Source organism: Mandrillus leucophaeus, unplaced genomic scaffold (genome assembly GCF_000951045.1).
Source record: "Mandrillus leucophaeus isolate KB7577 unplaced genomic scaffold, Mleu.le_1.0 Scaffold61, whole genome shotgun sequence".
Lineage (NCBI taxonomy): Eukaryota > Metazoa > Chordata > Mammalia > Primates > Cercopithecidae > Mandrillus > Mandrillus leucophaeus.
In genome coordinates, this window is record NW_012106586.1 from 1,707,026 (window position 1) to 1,733,189 (window position 26,164).

General features: G+C 41.9%; 2 protein-coding genes across 4 annotated transcripts in view; one reads left to right on the forward strand and one right to left on the reverse strand.

The window, feature by feature from the left end:
• Positions 1-25,451, reverse strand: part of CENPJ (centromere protein J) — a 48,147-nt gene extending 22,696 nt beyond the window's left edge. For all 3 annotated transcript variants that reach the window (XR_001008218.1, XR_001008217.1, XM_011999942.1), the window contains exons 1-9: positions 25,266-25,451; positions 15,505-16,011; positions 14,843-14,966; positions 12,692-12,988; positions 10,647-10,755; positions 9,718-9,820; positions 7,965-9,585; positions 6,540-6,672; positions 1,708-1,873 (exon numbers count right to left, since the gene is read on the reverse strand). Coding sequence is in view for 1 of the 3 variants with exons in the window: in XM_011999942.1 (XP_011855332.1) it covers positions 1,708-1,873; positions 6,540-6,672; positions 7,965-9,585; positions 9,718-9,820; positions 10,647-10,755; positions 12,692-12,988; positions 14,843-14,966; positions 15,505-15,948 (2,997 nt within the window). In the remaining 2 variants the exon portion in view is untranslated. The remainder of the gene's footprint in view (positions 1-1,707; positions 1,874-6,539; positions 6,673-7,964; positions 9,586-9,717; positions 9,821-10,646; positions 10,756-12,691; positions 12,989-14,842; positions 14,967-15,504; positions 16,012-25,265) is intronic.
• The window catches only part of PARP4 (poly (ADP-ribose) polymerase family, member 4), a 122,160-nt gene continuing 118,157 nt past the window's right edge, over positions 22,162-26,164 (forward strand). Inside the window, exon 1 of the mRNA XM_011999941.1 lies at positions 22,162-22,190. The gene's annotated coding sequence lies outside the window, so the exon portion shown is untranslated. The remainder of the gene's footprint in view (positions 22,191-26,164) is intronic.

Consider the following 26,164-nt stretch of genomic DNA (forward strand, 5'->3'; position numbering starts at 1 on the left):
AAAAAAAATAAATAAATAAAAAAAATAAAAAAAATAAAAAAAACACCATGAATATATGTATGTACTTTCTAAGAATTTCTCTGGAAAGATATGAGATTGATAACACTGGCTGCCTCAAGAGAGGTGAATTACAATGCAAACAAACCAACTGTAAAGATACCAAGCAACTGGAAAATCTGAATATGGACTAAGAATTCATTGATACTATAAATTTTGTTATAGGTGTGACAAAGGTATAATTCCCCCCACCCCGCCCAGTGGACAGAGTCTCACTCTGTCACCCAGGCTGGAGTGCAGGAGCATGATCTTGGCTCACTGCAACCTCCTCCTCCTGGGTTCAAGTGGTTCTCCTGCCTCAGCCTCCCATGTACCTGGGACTACAGGCACACCACCACACCTGGCTAATTTTTTCGTATTTTTCGTAGAGATGGAGATTTGCCATGCTGGCCAGGCTGGTCTCAAACTCCTGACCTCAAGTCATCTGCCTGCCTCGGCTCCCAAAGTGCTGGGATTATAGGAGTGAGCCACCACCCCTAGTCAATAGTCTTATTTTTTTAAAGGTGTCTTTCTCAGAGAAACATACTAGACTATGTATAGGTGAAATGAGCAGATGTCTGGGATTTCACTTTTTAAATTCCAGATTGAAAAGCAAAAAAAAGAGTACGAGGCGAGAGAGATGAAATTAGAAAGACAAAATGATACCTTTATGTATTTTTGAAATTTTCCATAATAAAAAATTGTTTCAAAAAACAACTGAACAGGTGGCCAGGGCAAGGGTGAGGGAGAAATTTCACCACACATCTTTTTGTAACTTTTGAATGATAATATACTTATATTACCTTTTGAAATAAAAGTTTTAATATTGCCAACATCTAACATATTAGAGTTAATAAACTAAGTATTAACCAAAACATAATAGTACGTTTCTTCCCACAAAAATTAAGAGAGAATTAAAGACCCTGAGCACCGTGCTGTTCAATAACTCAAGGTGTAGGTGTGCAGACCAGGATGGCTACACGAGACAGGAAGAAAGCAAAGGAAGGAACTCAAAAATGCTAGTAATTAAAATACAGACAGTGGAGTTTCCATTTTATGCTAGAAGCAATGGATAGCCATTTAAAATTTCTCTTTTGATAAGTCTTAACTTTGATGAAGTCCAATATATTCATTTTTTCTTTTATAGTCGTGTCTTCTCTTAGAAATCTTCGCATATGCCAATGTTGTAAATAGATTCACCTATTTTTTTCTAGAAGGTTTATAGTTTTAACATGTCCATTTCTAACTATGAAATGAACAGGACTGATAATCTGGCCTATCAGTTTATAAGTTTTAGAATTAAAGACCTGGTTATTTACGGTCGTAAATTATGATAAATGAACAGAACTAACAGTATTTGGTGTGTGGTAGGTCAAAAAGATTAACACAACATTATGCCGGTGAATTTCCAGCTCCGGGCTTGTTTATTCATCTATGACATTATCACGGTCTTTTCTAGGAAGCCTTTACTAGTAAGAAAAGAACTGTTATCTTCTACTTTTTAAAACTCAGACTACAGAAGACATTCCTGATGCACTGTCTCAGACAGATTATTTGCTGAATGAATGAATGATGGATTGATACAGTTTTGCTATGACATAAGAAATAACAGATTCTTACAAGATTGTCACCTTTACTAACTTACATGAATATAACAAAGAGCTAGCATACCTGTATTTCTTCACGTTCCTTTTTATCTGGAAAAGTTCTTGCAGCTGTAGAATACTTTTCAAAAACTTTACGTTCCTTTTGTAGCTTCCTCATTTCCTCCTTTTTAAACTCTTCTATTCGAGCTAATTCTTTTGCTTTCTGTTGTTCAAAGTCTGCAATTTCTTTCCTAAAATGACCAGATTATGTTATCACCTAAGGAGACCATCTTGGTGCAGCGATGTGCAGAACCTGCTGACAGGCTAGTAACTGCTAGTCCCGGTGAATTCATCTTCAATCCAGAGGCCTGAAATAACAGCCAATCCACTCACCAAAGCATTCGTCCAACAAGCATTCACTGGGTGCCTACGATGAATCAGGCATTCTACAAGGAAGTGAGGAAACCACAGGGAAAAAAACAAACATTCTAGCTGGCACAGTGGTTTATGCCTGTAATCCCAAAACTGGGAGGCTGAGGCAGGCCTGAGTCCAGGAATTCAAGGTTGCAGTGAGCTGTGATCGCCTGGGCAACAGAGACAGACTCTGTCTCAAAAAAAAAAAAAAAAAAAAATTATTCCCATGCAGCTTCTTACATTCTAAAGGAAGACAGATGATAATAAAGAAGGTAAATAAGTACATGGAATATTAGAAGCATTAAAGAGAAATAAAGCAAGGCAGAAGTTTAGGAAATATCAGAATGGGAGGGTGAAACTGTACGTGAGGCTTATCCAGCTGAGATAATATGAGGGGTTCTCTTGCTGAGATAACATGAAGGAAACCTGAAGAGAATGAGAGAGGCGGTCACAAGGGTGTCCACACACAGCAGTGCAGGCAGAGGGTGCGGAATGAGAGAGGCGGTCACAAGGGTGTCCACACACAGCAGTGCAGGCAGAGGGTGCGGCAAGTGCCAAAGCCCTGAGGCAGAAATGTGGCTGAGGTGTTCAAAGAACAGCCAGGAGGCCAGTGTGGCTAAAACAGAGTGAGCAAAGGATGGGTAGCAGGAGAAGGTGTCAAAAAAGGAGACAGCCCAGGCACGGTGGCTCACTCCTGTAATCCCAGCACTTTGGGAGGCCGAGGCGGGCAGATCAGGTCAGCAGCTGGACCTGAGGTCAGTTCGAGACCAGCCTGACCAACATGGAGAAACCCCCGTCTCTCCTGAAAATACAAGATTAGCCGGGCATGGTGGTACATGCCTGTAATCCCAGCTACTCAAGAGGCTGAGGCAGGAGAATCGCTTGAACCTGGGAGGTGGAGGTTGCAGTGAGCCGAGCTCAGGCCATTGCACTCCAGCCTGGGCAACAAGAGTGAAACTACATCTCCAAAAAAAAAAGGAGGTGGCCTTGATCAGATGAACTGCCCAAACACAGGCTGGCTATGGATGTGTGTGAAGGGCACAGACATGGGCAGCAGAGAGACCTACTAGGAAACGATTTTAATAACCAGGGAAAGCCAGTGGGGCCCTGGTCGAGTGGCAGCTCTGAGGCAGTGAAGCAGTCGGGTTAGAAACGGACTGAGAGAGCAAGAGAAGACTCAAGCACGACTCCAAGATTTTCCACTGGCCAAATGAAGAGCAGACTCTCATGCTGAGACAGGGAAGAAGAAGAGAAAAGTAAGTTCAGGAGGGAATGTCAGGAGCTCACTTTTTCTAAATGATCAATTTAAACATTCATCAGCTCTCCAGGTAGAGACAACAATAAGGCAGTGGGATAGGAGATGTGGGTGAGAGATCTGGATCTGGGGCATAACAGCATTGAAAGCCTCGAGACTGGACAAGTCTCTCCCTGCCTCACTGGAGGGACAGCAGACAGATGAGGTAAAAGATCCTCTTACTGACTAAACATGCAAAAGGTCGACAGTGTGCACACAATCATACAGTCAAAGCAAACACTGGGGGAGGAATACTTGTGGCACATTTGAGAAAGTTTAGTATCCTGAAAAATGAGCAAAGAAAGTTACGAAATAAACACAAATGACCGCTAAATATTAAAGCACGGTCAACTTTATCAATAATCAAAGAAATGCAAACTTCAGCAGGTGAAAGATGGTATAATTACCAGGTTGGCAAGATTTGAAAGACTGCTAACGCTCAACTCCAGTGATGGGGAAAGGGGTGAGAAGAAGCCTCAGATGCTGACTGGGGCAACAGACATTCTTAAAATTTATCACAAGGAAGTATATTTTTTAAATAGAAAGTGCCTCATACATATGATGATATTCCCCGCAGAATGATTTGTAATAGTGAAAAATTCTAAACAAGCTAAATTTCCACTAACAGATTAGTCACAGTAGCATTAATACAATACAGTCATTTCAAGGATACAGAAGACTAGGGTGTGCTAATAGGGTAAGATGTCTATTACGTTGTTAAAATAAAAAGCAGAGCTGGACATGGTGGCTCATGCCTGTAATCCCAGAAATTTAGGAGCCCAAGGCGGGAGGATCACTTGAGCCCAGGAGTTCAAGACCAGCCTGGGGAACATGGCAAAACTCCGTACCTACCAAAAATACAAAAATTATCTGGGCGTGGTGGCGCATGCCTGTCAGGAGGCTGAGGTGGAGGATGGGTTGAGCCCAGGAGGCAGAGGTTGCAGTGAGCCAAGATTGTACCACTGCACTCCAATTTGGGTGACAAAGCCAGATGCTGTCTCAAAAAAATAAAAATAAAATAAAAAGCAGATTAAAGACCCCATACAGTAGAGTTCAGGGCTCTACTGAACCGCACTGCCTAGGCTGCCACTGAGGCTCTGTCACTGAGGCTCTGTCACTAAGGAGGTAAACTTAAAAAACTTTCTTCTCAGTGCATCAGTTTCCTCGTCTGTAAGTTGGGAAGAATAACACAATGTCTAAATTTGAGGACTGAATTTTTCTTGGAACAAAGCAAAACTGACATAGACAAAATGCTTAAAAAAAAAACACACAAAAAAACAAAAAAAACCCAGCCATTATCTTATGATTTAAATGTTCTTTAAAAGAAAAAGGTCCATTTTGAAATAATGAAGTAGAGACTTTTTTTTGTTTGTTTGTTTTGAGACAGAGTCTCGCTCCGTCGCCCAGGCTGGAGTGCAGTGGCCGGATCTCAGCTCACTGCAAGCTCCGCCTCCTAGGTTCACACCATTCTCCTGCCTCAGCCTCCCGAATAGCTGGGACTACAGGCGCCGCCACCTCACCCGGCTAGTTTTTTGTATTTTTTTAGTAGAGACGGGGTTTCACCATGTTAGCCAGGGTGGTCTCGATCTCCTGACCTCGTGATCCGCCCGTCTCGGCCTCCCAAAGTAGAGACATTTATTTAAAAGTCATCTTGGGTGGAGAAGGGATTGGAATAAGTTCCACGTTTTACCCATCACTACTATAATAAGTATATATTTACAGTATGTGTCAGCAGAAAAACAAAGATGTTTCAATTAAAAAATAACAAATTTTCAGAATTTGATTTTTAAGCATAGTGCAGAATACAGTATAGTAACTGAATTTCCTTTTTAAGTGGATTAATAGCTCTCTATAACCCTTTATGTGGAACTTATGGGCCAGGTGTGCTTTAGAATTCCTATTTTTCAGGTTTTTAGAGAAGAAATACGGAAGAGATGTCAAGGAATATGGTGGAGTAGGAAGCTCCAAAAATCACTCCCTCCACCAAAGCAGCTATTGAACTAGCAGCACCTGTCAGAACCAACCACTTGGGAACTCTGGACACTAACGAAAGCCTTGCAGCGTCCTGGCGAGTGCTGAAGAAGAAAGAGGCTGGGAAATCTGGGCGACTTTCAGCATTTGCATAGCAGCTACCATCTCCTAGATCCAATTCCGCAGCAGGCAGCCATGGGAACTACAGTTGAATGAATTTCTCCTCAAACGTTAAAGTAACAAAACCAAAAAACAAAGAAATACAGTGTGCATGTGACATATAATATCCCCAACAAGACCCAGAGCAACATCTGGAATAAAAAGTATTGGTGTTTCTGCAATAGGACTTAGTACTATTCACAAGTACAATTTAAAAATGCCTACATAAAATGTATATATGTAATAGAAATAATAAATATATATAAATAGTCTCATGTAAGTTCAGTTCAAGTTTCGCTAACCAATAAGGTCAGGTGAGACCATGACCTAGGGTAGGAAACGATATGTCCTACTATTGACTGCTGTAGGTGGAGCTGTGTCCTCGAAAATAATATGTTGAAGTCCTAATCCCTGTGAAGGTGACCTTATTGGAAATAGGGCCTTTGGAGATACAAGTAAGATGCCAGTTAAGATGAGGTTATACTGGAGTAGGGTGGGCCCTTAATCCAACATGACCCTATCCTTAGAAGAGGCACCAAGACAGACACACACACAGACGGGAATGCCATGTGAAGACACGGACAGAGGGAAGATGGCTGTGTGACCACAGAGGCGGAGACTGGCGTGATGTAGCTGCAATCCAAGAAATACCAAGGAGTGCCCCAAACCACCAGAAGCTGGACGAGCCAGCATGGCCCGCCTGGCTGGTGCATGGACTTTGGACTTACAGCCTCCAGAACCACAGGAATATACATTTCTGTTGTTTAAAACCACCTAGGTGGGAGTACCTCGTTACAGCAGCCCAGAGAAACCAACACACTAACTAGGGAAGGTACCACAGCTCCAAACTGCTTTTCAAATGTTAATATATGCTCTCTCCACTAAGAAAATTCCCCTTCGTACACATCATTGACTACACTGGGTCCTTTTATTCAGTAAAAAAACGTATAACAGATTTCGCCTCCTTTTCAGTTACATTTGCTGGATTGATTTAAAATGTTTCAGACTGTTTACAGATGGTCTTAAAGGAATAACTGAATCACTGCGTATTTTTTCCCAACTTACAGACCCAAACGTACCTGAGTTTTTCCAAGGCACTTTCTCGTTCAATGCGAAGTTTAGCTAAAGATGCGTTCTCGGCTTTAAACTTTTCTATTTCTGTTTCCAATTCAATAATTTTCTCTCTCAAAACGTGGGATCGAGCATTGTCACCTATGAAATAGGCCATAAATACTGAACTTCACGAAAGGCCTTACTGCAGCAAAAACACCAACTAGCTAGTAACACTAAGAACCAAGAATATGGCAAACATCTGTGCCATTAAAATGCATTAGAAACAATGCTTCAAATATGAAAAGGAAAAATATTAAACCTAACTTTCCTGAGGAAATCAGTGTGTATTTATGAATTAATCTACCTGAAAAGAGTATTGACCTGATAAGGAATCAACATGATACACAAAAAGAAATCATTCAAATCCATTTTTAAAAGACCGATATATATAAATAGCTTAAGAACATGAATAAGTAATCCACAAAAGATCTAAAGCTTAATCAACACCAAAATCAGTTTACCCCCTACTACTAATCAAATAAAAGCAAATTAAGATTTTTTCCCTTTATCAAATTTGCTATTTAAAATGTAAAATAGCCAGTGCTTCTGTTCTTCAATTCAAAGAAGCATTTCATCAGTTAGTACTTTTTTAGAAAAGAAATGTGATCCACAAGGCTAAAGGAATGAGGCAAGTCATAAACTCCGTCATATTAAAACTACATAGAAAAAATGACTGGAAGGAAATATCCCAAAATGGCATAGCAGTCACTTTTGGGTAGTTAAGTTGTAAATATTTTTGCTTCTATATTTTTTAAGCTTCCAAACTTTGTACAAAAAAAATTACTTTTAAAATCAGAGTTTTTGAAAAATAATGTTATAATTTCTATTTTAAAGCACCTATGCTCTGCTAGGCAGTCAGAGTTTATAATACAATATAATGGAAAGGAATCTTTCAGCGTGAGTTTAAAAAGTTTGTTACATCAACAGAAACACTACACATCTATTAAATGGAATGAGGAAGATGTGTATATGCGTTAGAACAATCTTAAAAATTTATCATAAGCAAGGTGCAGGACAGTACGCAAAAAGCATATTTTCGTTTGTATAGAAAGGTAATTATACACAAACTGACACATATGCTTTTTTATGCATGGACTCTTTAGAATACACACATGAAATGGTAATACTGGTACCTCTAAGAAGGGGCACTTGAACCAGGTCTGGGGAAGAATGGAAACGTAGAAGCTTTGATGTTCTCTCACTTTATTAAAAAGTAATTAATTTTAAAGCATTATATCGACCCACAAAATAAATCAAATTTTTACAATCACCCATTAATTTGACTTCTATTGAGCAATAAGGAAAGTTAGGATTTTACGTATTCTGACAGCATACCGAGAAATGTTAACTTTCTAACATTCCGATACATATTTTATAATGCTCTGACTCACCAGGTGGTTGGTCTTGACTTATGTTTAACTTGGGTTCAGTTCCCAAGTGTGAATCTGACTTCGGTTTTGGTTTCAAAGCAGGAAAGAATTTCATCATCAGCTGCGACGTAGGAGGAGGACTTCCGCTCCTCCTGGACTTGCTCAAGTCTTCTCCCCTCTTGACTGGTGCAATCTTCCTTTTTATTGTTTTGTCCAGGACACCTATTTCATTATTAGGGTAGCATGTCTGCGGCGTCCCGTAAGTGGACTCATTCCCCAGAGTAACGTCATGATTACACATGTTCTCTTCAAGGTCAGTCCAAGTTCTCTCGTCGTCAAAGTCCATTTTACTCATACTTAGGGGTGAGGGTCTTGCGGGCTCAGACGCTTTGTGTTTTACGCTTTCTAGGACAGACTCATCGCTACCGTCATCTTTATCAGACAAATCCAGATCGACGTCTCTCCTTTTATCTTCTTGGGCCCCGGTGTCCTTAAAAGGCCCCTTACCATCACAGACGTGTGGGCTGTCCTCTCTGCTGCTGAAGCCCCTTTCTCTATCCTCAGTTGAGGGTTTTATGGTAATATCAAGCTGTTCCTCAGAGTCACTGCTACTGTCACTGTTCAGAACACCTTCATCGTCACCTGCATTCCATTCCGTTTGATTTTCAGAAGTGCTCTTTTGGACGGCTTTCCTACTGATTTTACAAGGCTGTTCCCTCGATTCATCATCTGAGGACAGTGAACGGAGTTGTTTGGGTGTGACTTCACACTCACCGTCCTTCTCACGTGCAGTGTGGTCCAAACCCTCACCGCGGCTACACTGACTAACGGGATCTGCCGGATTTGTCTTCTGTGGCGCAGCTTTGACAGGGGTGGAAGACATCCGGTGACCTTTGCAGATCTGTTGATCCCTTTCTAAGATTTTCAGTACAAATGAGGAATTACTAGAAAATGATATTTCATCAGCAGCTTGTTCTAAAAACAAAAATTCATCTAATTCCAAATTTTCCTTTTCCTTTTCTCGTTCCCAAGTCTCTAACGTTTTCTGAAGAGAAACATCAAGAGAAGATTCAGACTCTTTCATGGTCTCCCTCATGGGGCTCTTGGAAGCCAGGCGGCTGGCCGGCCCCGCTGAAAGAGGAGGTCCGTCTTTACCTGGCGTCTTATTCCACCCTGTGCAGCCAGCCTCGCAAGGTTTTCGACTCTCAGGCACATTTTCTTTATTATTAGATGCGACTCTTTTATCAAATTTGATCTGGTCTCTACATTGCCCGTCGCATTTCTTCCCTGTGTGTATTTTCAGTCCTGATGGAGAAAGAGTTTTCCTGTCACTACACTTCAGCACTTTCGGCTTCTGACTGAGGGCGACAGAACCACTCTTGGTTCCAGCTTTACTCTCCTTTCTCAGGGCAGGGTGGTCTGCACACGGCTCCTTATTTATGAGAGCGGTTTTCCGCTGGAGTTGCTGTCTATCCATTTTAAATAGCGGCTGGTCCTCGGAAGGGCTCTGGTTAGTCACTAGTTTACTTTCTTTCCCTTTTTGAAACTTAGATTTAGCATTAGTAAATCTGGCTAAACCTTCTCCTCGTTTTAAAAATGGTTTCTTTGGTTTTGCTTTGATTGGCAGTGGTCCTTCTGCTTCCTAAAATATAAAATAATAATATTTGAATTAATTTTGGTATATCCAAGTCATCTCAAAGTTATTTTTAAGGCAAATTATAGATAAATCTCTAAAGCCTTAGAACGATTTAATCAGAAGAGCACAATTGCTCACCCTCAGCTGTTTTTGCTTCAGTTCTTGCTCTTCCAACCGAATTTGTTCTTCTAAGTAGTCTTCAAAGGTCTGCTTCCTTTCTCTAATAGCAGCTTTAATGGGCCTAGTTAGAAACACAAAGTTATTTAACATGCAAATCATAATGTGTGAATATTTTACACTTAGTGTACCTGGTATAGAAACCCTTGACAACACGGAGAACTAACTTTCCCAAAATCAGCGCCTCCCTTTGAGAAGCTAACAAAAGCCACAATCCCTCTCCACCCCTTAAAATACAGAAACACACAACACTCTTCACATGACTCCGGAGTCCTGAGAACCCTTCTGAAGTCCATCTGTCGACTACAGATTAACACATGGAGTAACACATTCAGCAAATAACTTTAAAATGTATTTCAAAAATAGATCACTAAACATGCATTTTTTTAATTAAGAAAGGCCCTTAATGTGAGTAGAGTAATAATCAGAAAAGTCATTTTGTCCATATCATTATATTCAAAAATGTTGAAATACATTTTTTAAATAACTTACTTAAATGATAAAATACTTTATCTTTGCCATATTTTAAAATTCTGTAACTAAATTATGCAATTATAATTAATAAGTGACACCAAATGGGAGATGTCAATACTTAATTTTTCCCTTCTCCAAAAATAGGATTTAACTATTTGAGAGAAAATTGATTTTATCCAGATGTTTCTCTTAAGTGAAAAAGCTTTGACAACACAATGTCAAAGCAGCTTTAACTGACATATCTCCCTACCTCCTTTGCTGTTGACAGTACATAAGAGGTTGTATCTTTAACCTTATACTTTAAAGCATCGTCAAGCAGAAACAAGCAAAGTACAGATCTTTCAAACAAGTGTTCAATAACAAAGGCTAGCTGTTTACTAAATAGTCACATTTCTCACTTTCAACATGAACAATACCTTTCTTCAATATTAGCCACTTCTGAGGAATCATCATGTTTTTTTAAGTTCTGAACATTAGCTTCCTGAATTTGTTCTGTCATTTTCTCCCAACATAAAATACTTTCTCCTGAGATAAAAATTAGGAACAATTTAGCTCAAGAAAAGCATATTAATGTCTTAAAACATGAAAATTTTACAAGTTACTGTGCTAAAAAATTTTTTAATTAAAAGTGATGTATGTCAAATATTTTACAACACTCAAGGAATTCTTTAATATAATTAAAAGAAACTACAAAACTGCAATTAAGACACCTGAGGTCGGGTGTGGTGGATCACACCTGTAATCCTAGCACTTTGGCCAAGGCGGGAGAATAGCTTGAGGCCAGGAATTTGAGACCAGCCTGGTCAACACAGCAAAACCCCACATCTACAAAAATAAAAAAAAAAATTAGCCAGGTATGGTGGCACATGCCTGTAATCCCAGCTACTTGGGAGGCTGAGAGCAAGCAAAGGTTGCAATAAGCCAACATGGTGCCACTGTACTCCAACCGAGGTGACACAGCAAGACCTTGTCTCAAAAATAAAATAAAGACACTTGACATTCTTCAAAAGGTTAATGTCACGAGGAAAAAAAGTGTGGGCTTTTCTAGAGATTAAAAAGACTAGGCCAGGCGCGGCGGCTCAAGCCTGTAATCCCAGCACTTCGGGAGGCCGAGACGGGCGGATCATGAGGTCAGAAGATCGAGACCATCCTGGCTAACACGGTGAAACCTCGTCTCTACTAAAAAATACAAAAAACTAGCCGGGTGAGGTGGCGGGCGCCTGTAGTCCCAGCTACTCGGGAGGCTGAGGCAGGAGAATGGCGTCAACCCGGGAGGCGGAGCTTGCAGTGAGCTGAGATCCGGCCACTGCACTCCAGCCTGGGTGACAGAGCGAGACTCCGTCTCAAGAAAAAAAAAGACTAAAGAGTTATAAGAATCAAGCATAATACATGAACTTGACTGGATATGCATGAATCTGATTGGATCCTTTAAAAAAAAGCACCTTTAAAAGGCATTTTGGGATAACTGCGGGAATTCCAAAACGAACTTGAATATTAAGGAATTATCATTAATTTCTTTAGATATAATAATAGCACTGTGGTTAAACAGATGTCCTAATTTTTACTTGATGCATACTGAAATATTTGGAACGAAGTAACAAGATACCTGCATATTATTTTCACTGAAATGGTTCAGCAAATTATACACAAATAGAGGTAAAGATAAGGATATACATATAGAAGATATATACACACACATACATACATTGATAGAGTAAATACAGTAAAATATTAACCACTGTATCCAGGTGGTGGGTATATCAGTAATCACTGCAGTGGTCTTTCAACTTTTTTAGATGTTTGAAATTTTCCAAAACAAAAGGCTAGGGAAGCATGTTGTGTAAAAAAGAAGAAAAACATATGTGAGCTTTCCACACCGCTGAATTAACTCTAAATTAGGAACAAGGCATGAAGGCTGGGTGCAGTAGCTCAGATCTGTAATCCCAGCACTTTGGGAGGCCAAGGCAGGCAGATCACTTGAGGCCAGGAGTTTGAGACTAGCCTGGCCAAGACGGTGAAACCCCATCTCTACTAAAAACACACAAAATTATTGGGGCATGGTGGTGCATACTTGTAATCCTAGCTACTTGGGAGGCTGAGACACGAGAATCACTTGAACCCTAGAGGCAGAGGTTGCAGTGAGCCGAGATTGTGCCACTGCACTCCAGCCTGGGTGACAGAGCGAGACTCTGAATCCAAAAAAAAAAAAAAACACGCCACAGGGGACAAGAAAAAAATAACCACACAGAGCTATCAGGGTAGCATGTGCCTATAGTCCCAGCTACCTCAGGGGCTGACCGGGGAGGATTACTTGTGCCTAGGAGTCTGAGTCCAGCCTGAACAACACGGCAAGACTCCATCTTTGAAAAAATAATTTTTAAAGAAAAACCACGGAAAGGCTTGATCTTAGGACAACTTAGTAACACTGTAAGTACAGAAGAGGGAAACACAAGTAGCTCACCTGTAGGATGGTTACGGTTTTCTTCTTTTAAATTACTTTTTTCCACAGGTGCTTCTTGACACTGTGCCTCAGAAAATAAATTAGGAGAAGCACGTTTTGAAGTTAAGACAAAATCTCCATGAGCAGTTCTACAGAAGTTGCTTTGCTCATGGGATAAAATGTTGGAAGCGCATGTTTCTTCCTGGGTTGGGTCTGGGTAGACATACGATGGGAGGCAGCGTGTGGCTCTCTCTCCAGTGGTGGCATTTCCTGGAGATCTGTGCTTCTGGCTCTGATCATCAGGCAGTACACTCAAACCTTGCAATTAAGAAAAGCAACAAAGCTGATGACTTCCTTCAACATTTTCTTTTCTCCCCAGTAGTGACCCCACCCTACAAAGGCTTCTCCGCAGTGATAAAAGTATCTTTTCCCTTTATTAGGAAATGGTGATTAACAAAACCATTGATTGATTGAGACAGTCTCGCTCTGTCACCCAGGCTGAAGTGCAGTGGTGCGATCTCAGCTCACTGCAACCTCCACCTCTTGGGTTCAAGTGATTCTCGTGCCTCAGCCTTCTGAGTAGCTGGCATTACAGGCGTGTGCTACCACGCCCAGCTAATTTTTTATATTTTTAGTACAGAGGGGGTTTCACCTTGTTGGCCAGGCTGGTCTTGAACTCCAGACCTCAGGTGATCCGCTGACCTTGGCCTCCCAAAGTGCTGGGATTACAGGCATGAGCCACCATGTCTAGCCTGTTTTAATCTCTAATACAGTAAAAGTTATTGATAAATACAGCCCATATAGCAAAAGTTATTTGGGGCTCTCAAAAATTTAAGAATCCTAAGGGGTCCCAAGACTAAAATATTTGAAAACCACCGCCCCAAAGCAAACCGCTCCGTGACCGAATGAGGCTAGTTCTTACATAAGTAACTGTGAAATCAGCTTTCCTGTCATTCTGTCATAGTGCTGGTTCTACCTTTAAAAGTATCACAGCTGTTATTTACGTGATTTTGATTATTCTTTGTATGTATTCCATAAAGAAACCCTAAGCCATTCAACTATTTTAAGGCAATGTTTTCTATATTCTGAGATAAACATCCAAATTCCCTAAACCATTGTTCATGTGCTACAATTCTCACAACCACGCCCCACCCGACCCCTGCACCCTACCTCACTCACTTGCCAAGTCTTCTTTTTCTTGTATTCTCAATGCCCAGCACAATCTCTGAGCAGAACAGGTGCTTTCCTGGGTCAGTAAAGCATATTTCTTAAAAGTAGCACCAAGAAGCAAAGCAAACACATGGCTCCAACCTCAGTTTTTTTCAAACTGTGGGACACAATCTATAATTCTGTCATCAGATGTAGCATTTTTAAAAATGATGTAGAATTAGAATAAACAAGATAGAAAATGTCCTCACTACATACCAGGAACACCAATAAGGACTGATGACATGAAATTGCTGTCATTATGAGTCACCATTTTAAACATTTTTACCACTACAGAGTGTGGTCAAGACACTTTCAAACCACTGCTCCAGGTCACATTTCCAGTTTTCTTTCCTGATTGGCACATGATGCTTTCCGTTAACTGACAGGTCACACAACAGGATACTGTCATCTCTACCCCAGAAAGTATCTTTGGTGTGGTTCTTCAGGTGAACAGAGTGGCTTCTACGTATGTTTACCTTTATGACACCCAACAGCTTTCATTCATCAGGCAGGGGTTGGATACCAGTAGTAGCTCTAGACCAAATCTGACTTTTCTTCTATTGGACCGTTTTTGGGGGGACAGGGTCTCACTCTGTTGCCCCAACTGGAATGCAGTGGTGCCATTATAGCTCACTGCTGCAGCCTCAAATTCCTGGGCTTAAGCAATCCTCCCACCTCAGTCTCCAGAGTAGCTAGGACTGCAGGCATGGACCACCACACCCAGCTCATTTTTTTTTAATGAATAAACATGAATGCCTGAAAGCAGGGCAGGCACACACCAGAATGCCGCAGCTCCTTCTTGTTCCAGTTATATTACAACTCTACCATTTCACATTTATCTGCTTGGCCCTTAAAGAAACTGGAGTTTACAACACGTGATACGGGAACAATAGAAACAACCTGTCAAACAACCACAGGTCAGAAATGTGCGCTGCACGGAGGCTCTGTGCAGGCAAAGCATACCTGGAAGTGTGCACTGCCCAGACACCATGGTGAGCAGCTTCTCTTGTTCTTCCATGAGTCTCTGGAGTTGCTCCATCTGTTGCCTCTTCAATTGTTCCTGCTTCTTCTGTTGTACTTCTTTCAGCTTTTATAATACAAAATTAATTTTATTAAATCAACTTTACATTTCTTCGTGGACGCCTTGTTCCCTTAATTCCTCCCATCTCCCTCCTCCTATCTTTCCTGGCAAGAAGCTTTACACAGGGATCCCTAGGTAACTAAATCAGCCACCAAAAATCTAAAACTCAAATCCTTACGAAGGAAATCACATCAACTATCTCAACTAAGAGACCGAAACAGTCATATAAATCCTTTGATTGTTAAAATAGGATGGGCTTCAGTACATCATCCCAATGATGTACTGTTTTTTTCCCCAATACTTGAACAACCATTTCTTACTTTTTGCCAAATGAGGTAACAACTTAAAGTTATCGTAAGTGCTATAATTATATTTTACATATTAAACACACTTTAATGTTTCACATTAGACAAAGGGCCAAATCTGGTATTCTGAGGATTTCAGAGTAAAGGGGAAAAACAAGAAGACCTGGAACAGATGACTCTATCACATAAACAGAAACCTGCGATGACATAAATCCACAGTAGCCCAAACCCTATTGTACCTGTTCAAGTTTTTTAAAAAGTGGGTCTTTATAAGCCCCTTCTTTGAATTCACTCGCAAGATCTGGGATGAAGTCATTTTTGTTCTCTTCCTGGTGTCCAGGAGCGTCGTGACATGCCACTATCTGTGGTCCCTTTGTAATGCGAGGAAAGCCTGTATGGGTTTCAGATTTATCTGACTGTGGTTTGTAAGGCCTGTTTGACTCCAACTCCTGTTCTTCATGAAGTGAATCTTCTTCATTTATAAAGCTGAAGCTGTCAGAACAATGTGTGCCTTTAACAGGAAAGCTGGTAGAAGTGTCCACAGCTGCTTGCTTCTCTTTGTCTGCTTCCAAAACAGGAAATCCACGATTTAATATGACCCCGGCCCGAGAAGGATTGGTCATCCACTGGGTTAGGAAGTTCTGCCCACTGTTTAACTCTGAAGAGGTTGGCATCAGGAACATCTTAGTCCAATGACACTATATTTAAACAATGCAAAGGCTAGAAGAACTACTGATTTCCAATACCTGTAGACAAAGATAGCCAACAAAATGTATTAGGTAAAGCCATTAGATGTCCTACCCAAAATAAGCCCAAATCTCAACCCAGCATAAAAATGTCCTCAATATTTCATATACAAAAGACCTAAACTAGCAAAGCAACTGGGCATTGAGCTACATTTTTTTTAAGTCTTAAAAATAACCAAATTGAGATCAAAAACCTAAGATCCTTTTTGACCTAAATATTCAATTACTAATGATTTTATACAAGTGCTAGATTAGTTGAACTAAACTATGGAAGATAAAATACCTTAAGTTATTCACTTAAGAAAAAAAAAAAAGCCATTATCAGATATTACCCACACTAAGCACTTTCTTGCTTCTGGCCCTTGTTTAACATTGTTTCTTTGCCCAATTGGTGAACCTGTTTTCTCCCTAGTTCTAGAACAAAAGTTACCACCAGCACCTGTGGCTTTACCTGGCACTGTTACACCTGTGCCTTCCTCTCTCATCTCCCTACTAACACCTCACCCACCAGATAGCCCCTCATCTGTATTCCTAGAGGTAAAATAGTGACGTCACTCTTCTAGCACTTATCTCATTAGTGGTGTTTTGCTTTCACGTTCATTACCAATCTGTGAAGTTCCTTGAAGGTATCTATATATTCACTACTGCCAAGCACCATGTCTGCCAGGTAGGAGAAATGTAATTCTTATGGCATGAGCCAATAAAAATTACATTGGCTCATGCTAGAACTCTGTATGAGTTACCGGACTTTAAAATTAACCAAATTGCTAGTGTAACTTTGTCACCACGTGATAGATATACTTAACTAGGACATCACGGAGAAGACAAGCCTTGCCTCTGTGTGTGTCTGATTTTACTCAGCTAACATTTACTGGGTTCTTACTCTGTGCCAGATACTGTGTACCCCTGGGTACACAGCAGTTCATAAATCAAAGTCTAGTGGGGAAGACACACACACACACACACACACACACACACTCTATACAATATGTTAAACAGAAATAAGTGCAAAGGGGAAAAATAAAAGCCATGTGGGAAAAGGAGGTTGTAAGTTTAGACAGGGTGGACAGGGTCCTCATTTAGAAGGGAAAATTAAGGACCAAGGGAAGGAGAAGGTGCAAGTTGTGCAGCTATCAGGGGCAGGGTAAGACCCAGCCCCTCAGCCTTCCTAACTTTCACCTGCAGGACACTCCCGCTGATACCCCATTCCTCCAGAAACCCCCATCACCATTATCTACCTATCTAAACCTATTCTATCACTCACCACTGGAAGCCCTGAGACCCAAAGCCAGGCTTCACTTCTTACACACTAATCCCCACACCTCACTCTGCTCCATCTCCCAAACATCTGAGCACCAAACACCCACAGTCCATCATCAGCAAAATCCTCATTATCCTCAACTTCTTGTCTGAGCACTCCCTCACCTTCCTGAGAACAGCTGTTTCTATGGAGCCCACACTCCAGTACCACTGAGCCTTGAGACAAAACATATATTCTTTTTTTTTTTTTTTTTTGAGATGGAGTCTGGCTCTGTCGCCCAGGCTGGAGTGAAGTGGCATGATCTTGGCTCACTGCAAGCTCCGCCTCCCGGGTTCATGCCATTCTCCTGCCTCAGCCTCCCGAGTAGCTGGGACTACAGGCGCCCGCCACCTCGCCCGGCTAGTTTTTTGTATTTTTTAGTAGAGACGGGGTTTCACCGTGTTCGCCAGGATGGTCTCGATCTCCTGACCTCGTGATCCGCCCGTCTCGGCCTCCCAAAGTGCTGGGATTACAGGCTTGAGCCACCGCGCCCGGCCAAAACATATATTCTTATTCCTCTTCTCCTTCCAGACTACACTCCTTTTCTAGATCATAAAAAGCAGTTTTACTTGGGAGTTCTGAGGTGGCAGGATCGCCTGAGCCTAGGAGGTCGAGGCTGCTGTAAGCAGCACTCCAACCTGGGCAACAGAGCAAAACCCTATCTCAAAAAATAAATAAATAGGCTGGGCACGGTGGCTCACGCCTGTAATCCCAGCATTTTGGGAGGCCAAGGCAGCCGAATCACGTGAAGTTAGGAGTTTGAGACCAGCCTGGCCAACATGGTGAAACCCCGTTTCTAACAAAAATACAAAAAAATTAGCCGGGTGTCAGGGTGCACGTCTGTAATCCCAGCTACTCAGGAGGCTGAGGTGGGAGAATCGCTTGAACCTGGGAGGCAAAGGCTGCAGTGAACCAAGGTCACACCACTGCACTCCAGCCTGGGCAACAGAGTGAGACCCTATCTCAAAAAACAATACAGAAATAGTAAATTAACAAGCAATTCTGACTCTCATATGACCAAACTACACAATCTACTACCCCTCCTTTATTGTCTACCAACCTCCAGAGATCAATGGCATCTTCTCCCTCATTTCTTAACATTTCCTGGCTGAGCACCTGAAGAACAGATTTGCCATTTACTGAAAGGGGGAAGATGGAGGACGGAACAGGTTTGGGGGAATCAGAGACCAAGAGTTGAATTTAGGAACATTTTAAGATGCCTATGAGACACGCAAGTAGAGACACCATGTCAGCAGCAGCTGGATGCACCAGAATGCAACTCATAGAAGAGGCCAAGGCTGTGAAGCACAAATGTGGACATCCTCAGCATAAAGATGGTATTTAAAGCCTTGACACTGGATGAGATCACTGAGAGATTGAGGGTAGTCAAAAAGAGAGGAGGTGGCCAGGTGCAGTGGCTCATGCCCGTAATCCCAGCACTTTGGGAAGCTGAGGTTGGTGGATTACCTAAGGTCAGGAGTTCGAGACCAGCCTGGCCAACATGGTGAAACCCCATCTCTACTAAAAATAACAAAAAATTAGCTAGGTGTGGTGACGGGAGCCTCTAATCCCAGCTACTCAGGTGGCTGAGACAGGAGAATTGCTTGAACCCAGGAGGCGGAGGTTGCAATAAGCCGAGATTGCGCTATTGTACTCCAGCCTGGGTGACAAGTGCAAGACTTCATTTCAAAAAAAAAAAAAAGGCCGGGCGCGGTGGCTCAAGCCTGTAATCCCAGCACTTTGGGAGGCCGAGACGGGCGGATCACGAGGTCAGGAGATCGAGACCATCCTGGCGAACACGGTGAAACCCCGTCTCTACTAAAAAATACAAAAAACTAGCCGGGCGAGGTGGCGGGCGCCTGTAGTCCCAGCTACTCGGGAGGCTGAGGCAGGAGAACGGCGTCAACCCGGGAGGCGGAGCTTGCAGTGAGCTGAGATCCGGCCACTGCACTCCAGCCTGGGCGACAGAGTGAGACCCTGTCTCAAAAAAAAAAAAAAAAAGCTTGAGTGGAGAGGATGCATGACAGAATAAGAAATTGAAGACAGACAGCTAACACCAGGAGTTCTGTTATAAAAAGAAGGAAATACATAGGAGAAATAAAAGCATGTTTGTAGGCTGATGAAGATGGAGAAAGGGGAGAATTGCTACAGTAATGTTCTGGAGGAGATGGGAAGAGTCTAGTCCCAAAGTGGAATGACATCTCACACTACTTTCCAGACACAATTCTAGACTTTATAAAAAGGGCAATGTGGAGGCAAACAAACATGTATGTCATTTCATACTTGGTGTCTAAAAAACAGAAACATATGAAAAGTATAAACAGAAAAACACCGACGCTGAAACATTAAAATGGCGCACTGTCACTCCACTAAAGACATGGAAATGAAAACAGTAACGACATTACCATTTTTTCTTGCCCTCGGTTGGCAAAGACTGAAAACTGGTAATACCAGTATGAGAAACAGAAACTCTTTTTGGCTTTTGTTTGTTTCTTATCATTTAACTTGAAGAAACTGAGCGATTCTCATCATTTAACCTGAAGAAACGCTGAGGATTCACTGAGCGAATGAACTGGGACAACATTTTGAAGGACAATATGACAATATCTAGCCAACTGTAAATGCAGAGGAACTTTGACTCAGCAACTTCACATCTAGGCATTTTGTCCCACAGTTATACTGGCATAAACTCACATTTGCCAATAAACTGAAAGTAAATGTCCATTAACAGGAGATCAGCTAATCATGGTAATCATATTACACAACTGTTAAAAAGAACAAGTAAGCTCTTTACTGATACAGAAGTAGTGAATATATCCAAGATATGTTGCTAGTTACAAAGTGCACAGCAGTGCGTATTATAAGAAATAAAGACAAAAAAATACAATTACATGGACCTATGCATTTAGTAGTTAGTCACGTGGCTACTGAGCATTTGAAATGTGGCTAATGTGACCGAAGAACTGAATTTTCCATTTTAATTAAAGTTAATTAAATTTAAAAGTGAAGAAGTACAAAACATTTTTCTCTTAAACACTTTATTCTCTTGGTAGGACTACATTTCACTTTAACCACTGCATGGTATAAGATGCTGCTGTACTGAAGCCCGTGTCAGTGTGCATCACCCCCCCAGACTGCAAAGAAACATGTCTGCAATCTCATCAGTGTCAATGGACTGATTCTGTTTGAATAATTTGTTTTCAACACATGGCTGTAACACTGTTAAGTGTTTATTTGAATAGTTTCTGAAAACAGTACAAGTTACGGTGATCTGTTTAAATTGTAATTGGTAATTATCTTGGTCCATTTTCTGCAGCTGTAACAGAATACCAGAGAAGAGACTAGGTAATATATAAAGAAATTTATTTCTCACAGTTCTGGGGCTGGGAAGAACAAGAGCTTGGCATTGGCAACTGGCAAGGGTTGTCCCCACCGGGGAAGAGTAGAAAGGCAAAAAAACAGCCTCTGAGAGAGAGGCTGTCTTTTATAACAAAGCCACCCCTGAAATCAGTAACCTACTTCTGAGATAACAGCATTAATCCATTCATTAGGGTGGAGCCCTCATGACCTAATCACCTTTTACATTTCCCACCTCTCAACACTGTTGCATTGGCAATTAACATTCCAACATGAGTTTTGGGGTGGACATTCAAGTCATAGCAGTAATTAAGTTGAAATATTTAGTATTTTAATTATAGCATAATTATTTTTCTAGTTTGAAAAATAAGTACGAACAATTTTTAAAATTTAAAACAAAGGTATACTTAGATTTTCAGTTGCGTGGGGAGTTCTAAGTTTAACTCTGACTTCTCCAAAACTTAACCGCCAACAGCCTACTGTTGACTGGAGGCCTTATTGACAACAGGTAACACATATTTTGTATGTTATGTATATTACATACGGTATTTTTACAATAGTGTAAGCTGGAGAAAAAATGATAAGAAAATAATAAAAAATACATATTTATTGGTTAAGTGGAAATGAATCATCATAAAGGTGTTGACTTCATACTTGGTGTCTAAAAAACAAACATATAAAAGATATGCAGGGAGACCTTCATGATGATCCGCTTCCACTTAATAGTAAAGGTCTTCGTGTCACTAGCCCTCACATTGGACTAGGCTGTGTAGGAGAAAGGGCTGGTTTTGCTGTCTCAAGGGTGACAGAAGTGGAAGAAAATCCAGGCATAAGCGAACCCACAAAGTTGAAACTCATGTTGTTCGAGAGTCAACTGTAATTAGTCACTTGTATCAGGACTAAATATCCAACAAAAAAATGTTTTATGATTTTGAACAGAATCTGGGCTTTAGCTTTGGCCAGTTATAAAAAAGCCTGGAAAGAAAGAGGCTGAGGAGAGAGAAAGAGAGAAATGAAAAGAAAAAAGAAAATTATTTTCAGATGAAGAGAAGGTTAACAGGTTATGTGAGTTGAGGAAATTGTTAAGAATATTGTGCGATTTAAAAAGATATCTTAATTAAAAGGTTATAGATGTTTTCCAAAAAGTGAATTTTCAACTAAGTGACCAACCAATTGTCCACAGACCCTTCTACTAGTATCCAGGTTCAAAGCTGTAAAAAATTACAAGCACTTGTCTTTAGCTTTATCTGTGTAATGCAATGAGAGACTGACCAATCACCAATTTAGGTGTGTTTTGTCTCAAAGATTACCCGAATTTACAAAGAGATGATATCAATTCAAAGCCTTAAAACTGAACCTGTGGCATGGATGTTTTTTAACTTTTTTTTTTTTTTTTTGAGATAGGGTCTCTGTCACCTAGGCTGGAGTGCAGTGGCGTGATCACGGCTCAGTGCAGCCTCTACCACCCAGGCCCCAGTGATCCTCCCACCTCAAGCCTCCGGAGTAGCTGGGACCAACAGGCATATGCCACCACACCCAGTTAATCTAATTTTTTGTAAAGAGTCGCCCCCATATGTTGCCCATGCTGGTCTCGAACTCCCGGGCTCAAGCCATTCTCCCACCTTGGCTTCCCAAACTGCTGGGATTACAGGCGTGAGCCCCTGCGCCCCAGTATTTTATGTCTGACAGAAGAATTTCAGCTAGATATGAAAACATTAGTTTTTTGGGGTTTTTTTTCCCCCTGAGACAGGGTCTCACAATGTTGCCCAGGCTGAAGTGCAGTGGCACAATCATGGCTCACTGCAGCTTCAACTTCCCGTGCTTAGGTGATTCTTCCATCTCAGCCTCCAGCGCAGCTGGGACTACAGGTGTGTGTCACCATGCCCAGCTAATTTTTTTTTTTGTAGTAACGGGGTGCCCCTACGTTGCCCAGGCTGATCCTGAACTCCTAGGCTCAAGCTGTCCTCCTGCTTCGGCCTCCCAAACTGCTGGTATTACAGGTGTGAGTCACTGTGCCCAGCCTAAAAATCAGTTTCTATCATGACAGATGGTGTCATTTTATAAGGCAAAAAATCTGAATGTAATGGGATTTTACAACAAGAGAGTGCTATTTCCCTCACTGATTCATTCCCCTGTATAACACACATTGAAAATTCTTGTGTTCGGTTTTCTGAAGCATAATCCATGAACAGTACCATGAATATAACTGTTAAAATTGTTCAGTATGTACAAATGCTATCAACTGCCAGTTTAGAGAACTGTTAAAAGAAATAGCAGACAGTGAACGTAATGATGCTGTGTTTTTGCCACTGCTCCCTGGCTGAGTTGGAGAAGAGTCGTATAAAGGCTTACTGTACTATTAATTGCAACTGAAGATTTTCTTGAGGAACAAGATGATTGCCTGCCAACCATTTAATAACCAAAAACAAAAATGCCAATGTGATGTACATTTTTTCACCGTATCACACTTTGAGAACCACAGCTATTCAGACATTTATAAAAACAAAAACAAAAATTGCTGCCACAGGCAGTAACAAAAATAATGATGTGTAAACATCAGACAAATGTATATGTTTCCTTTTTTATTGAGACGGAGTCTCACTCTGTCGCCCAGGTTGGAATGCAGTGGTGTGATCTTGGCTCTACTAATATATATATTATTTTTTAGTAGAGATGGGGTTTTACCATGTTAGTCAGGTGGTTCTCAAACTCCTGACCTCAAGTGATCCACCTAGCTTGGCCTCCCAATTTGCTGGGATTACAGGCATGAGCCACCGCGCCTGGCCCATGTTTCCATGTATATGAAGCTGAAGAACAGGCAAAATAAACTCATAGTTATAAAGGGCATACTGGTCGTTATCCAGGAAAATGGGGGCTGTCCTGACTGTGTGAAAGCTGATCACACGAATTGGGTCACTCTTGTCATATCCAACTAAACAATCAAGAAGGGAAGAGGGAAAGGCACTCAGGACACATAAGTTTGCTCCTAGAATGGAATTCTCTGCCAGTCGGTATGCTGAAACTGCCGGTGGTAACCTGAGACCAGTCTGATCCACAGATGCTGAGGTAACTTGTTGCAATTCTAGGATTAATTTTGCCCGTCACCATGGCCCACTCCGTAGGACCTGCTGCCTCCCCAGAACCTTAGCAGAACCAACGAACTTTCTCAAAGAGCGACACATATAACAATTCTCTTTTTTTATAAAACCTCCAGCTTTCTCCTTGCTCTTTGGACATACAGAAGACCACCTGGAACTGCCACTCTTTCTTCCCAAATAAACTGGCAAATTTAGAGATTCATCTCCAAATTTTTATTTTGACTTCAACAACTGGGAAGATTAATACAGGGGGAGGATACATTTGGGCTGTACACTTAAGATTAGCGCACTTTTACTGGATATCTGTTATTCCTGAATAATTTGTAAAAACTTTTTCTAAGCAAATTGATTGTTTTTCAGTAGGACACCAATCTAAAAAAAAATGACTTTTTTTTTTCCTCAAAATCAACCACGTAACTTTGCTTAATTTCAATGACTTAGCAGAAAATCTTTTGAAAGCCAAATTCAGAAGAGAGACAGACTACAAGGTCATTTCATAATACGGAAAACTAGAAAAATTCCCTACTAGACTGACAAGTGCAAGGAGTCTAGAGATGCAGCACCCAGACATCTGCATCTCCCCCTCCAACTCCGACCAAAAACACCCTCTATACCTCCACTTCAATTTCATGACCGTGATCTTAAAAACATATTTAACGTCAGCATGAAGTATAAAAACAGTTTAACCAGAACCTGCTATTACTGATAGTGAAGTCTCGGTAAACGAAGCATTGATAATATGCCGAGATAGGATTAGTATGTGGATTCAGACTTCACAGATACCAAAATCTAAAGGACACGGGTGCACATGTATGTCAAACTCATTAAATGGAATGCATTTAAACATGTGCCATTTTTGTTGTATAGCAATTATACCTAAATAAAACTTTTTAAAAACATAACAAATTGAAAGCCTTGAAACCTCCAGAGAGCGCTATGTAAACATTCTTTAAAGCAAAAAAAACAAAACAAAAAAAATCTCTGCACGGTGAGGGAGGAGAGTGGATACAAACAGCAAATTCAAAGCCACTCTTAAGACCGTAAAAAGTTGGCTAGTTCGTTTGGGAAGCGATTTAGCAGTCCCCTAAAATACAACACGTCCTCGAAAGCCACGAATCCACACGAAGCTTCAAAAGAGAAGCCCTTGACAAAGCCGGGCCGGACCGGCCCTGAGGACAGCCAGCAACGCTACTTCACCACCCCGCTCCATGGGACTGCGGCGGCCGCGCTGCCCACAGGACCGCAAGTCCCGCCACAGCCAGGACAGACAGACAGACACCCCAGAGAGGCCGGCTTTCCCCGCTCTGCGAACAAAACAGCGCGAACCGGCGAAGCCACTGAACTGCCGTGAACCACAGTGCGCCCCAGCGCCCCGCTCCCTCCACGCCCCGCCGAGCCAACCCCGAGGGCCGAGCGGAGCCCTGCCAGCCCACCGCCGTCCCTCCCCGGCGCGGGGCCACGGACAAAGAGCTCCTCCGCTCCTTTCGCCCACAAATTACCGCTCCGTGAAGGCCGCGCCGCTCAGTAGCATGAACCGACGCCTGAATCTCCGCAGCATTTACAAATGAGCCGCCACAATCACCGCCTCCGCCGGAGCCCCGCCCCCGTGCCGAGGGCCTGTGGGAAGTGAGGCTCTCACCCGCGTCTCTGCGCTAGAGCACAGGCACCGCTGAGCCCAGGGAAACTACAACTCCCAGTGACGCCACAGCGATGGGCGTTGCCCGGCGGGGGACGGACGGCGCGCCGGCTTCCGACTAGCGGCGGGCCAGTGGTGGCGTAGGCGGGCGGCGCGGCGGGACGGAAAACCGTTTCCGGGAAACACCTTCCGTGGTGGACGTCGCTCCGGGCGCCGACGCTTAGAAAACTAAGGGGAGCGCCTAAGGGAGCGATGGATCTCCCTGTTCCCAGCAAAGCAGGGAGCACAGAGGCTCAAAGCTAACCTAGAGCCCGACGCTTTAGGAGGCGTTTTGGGGTTTTGTTTTGTTTTTTTCTATTTGCCTATGGTCTATTTTGTCGTTTTTTTTTGGTTTGGTTTTTTTCTTTGTTTTTCGCTTTGGCTGAGTGTGACTTAGTAAAGGAGAAAAGGGGCAGTCACTACACCATTTCGTAAGACGAAGATAACCCTGTAAGAATTCACTCCAAAATAGGCATCGCTCATCGCTCCTCAAATGGCTGATCGGTGGTTTGGCAGAGTGTGTCCATTAGATTCGGAAACTAGTTTGAATACTGACAGTGCAGAATTAAAGAAATTTGTTTTGTTTTGTTTTAACTGCCACGGCCCTTTCATCTAGGAAGTTAAAGCACGGTGAGTTACCGCAGTTCTACATACCTGGCTTCTGTGTCTGATTAAACAGCAGGGCCCAGTAAAATGTTTAAAGAAATCCAAAAAAAAAAAAAA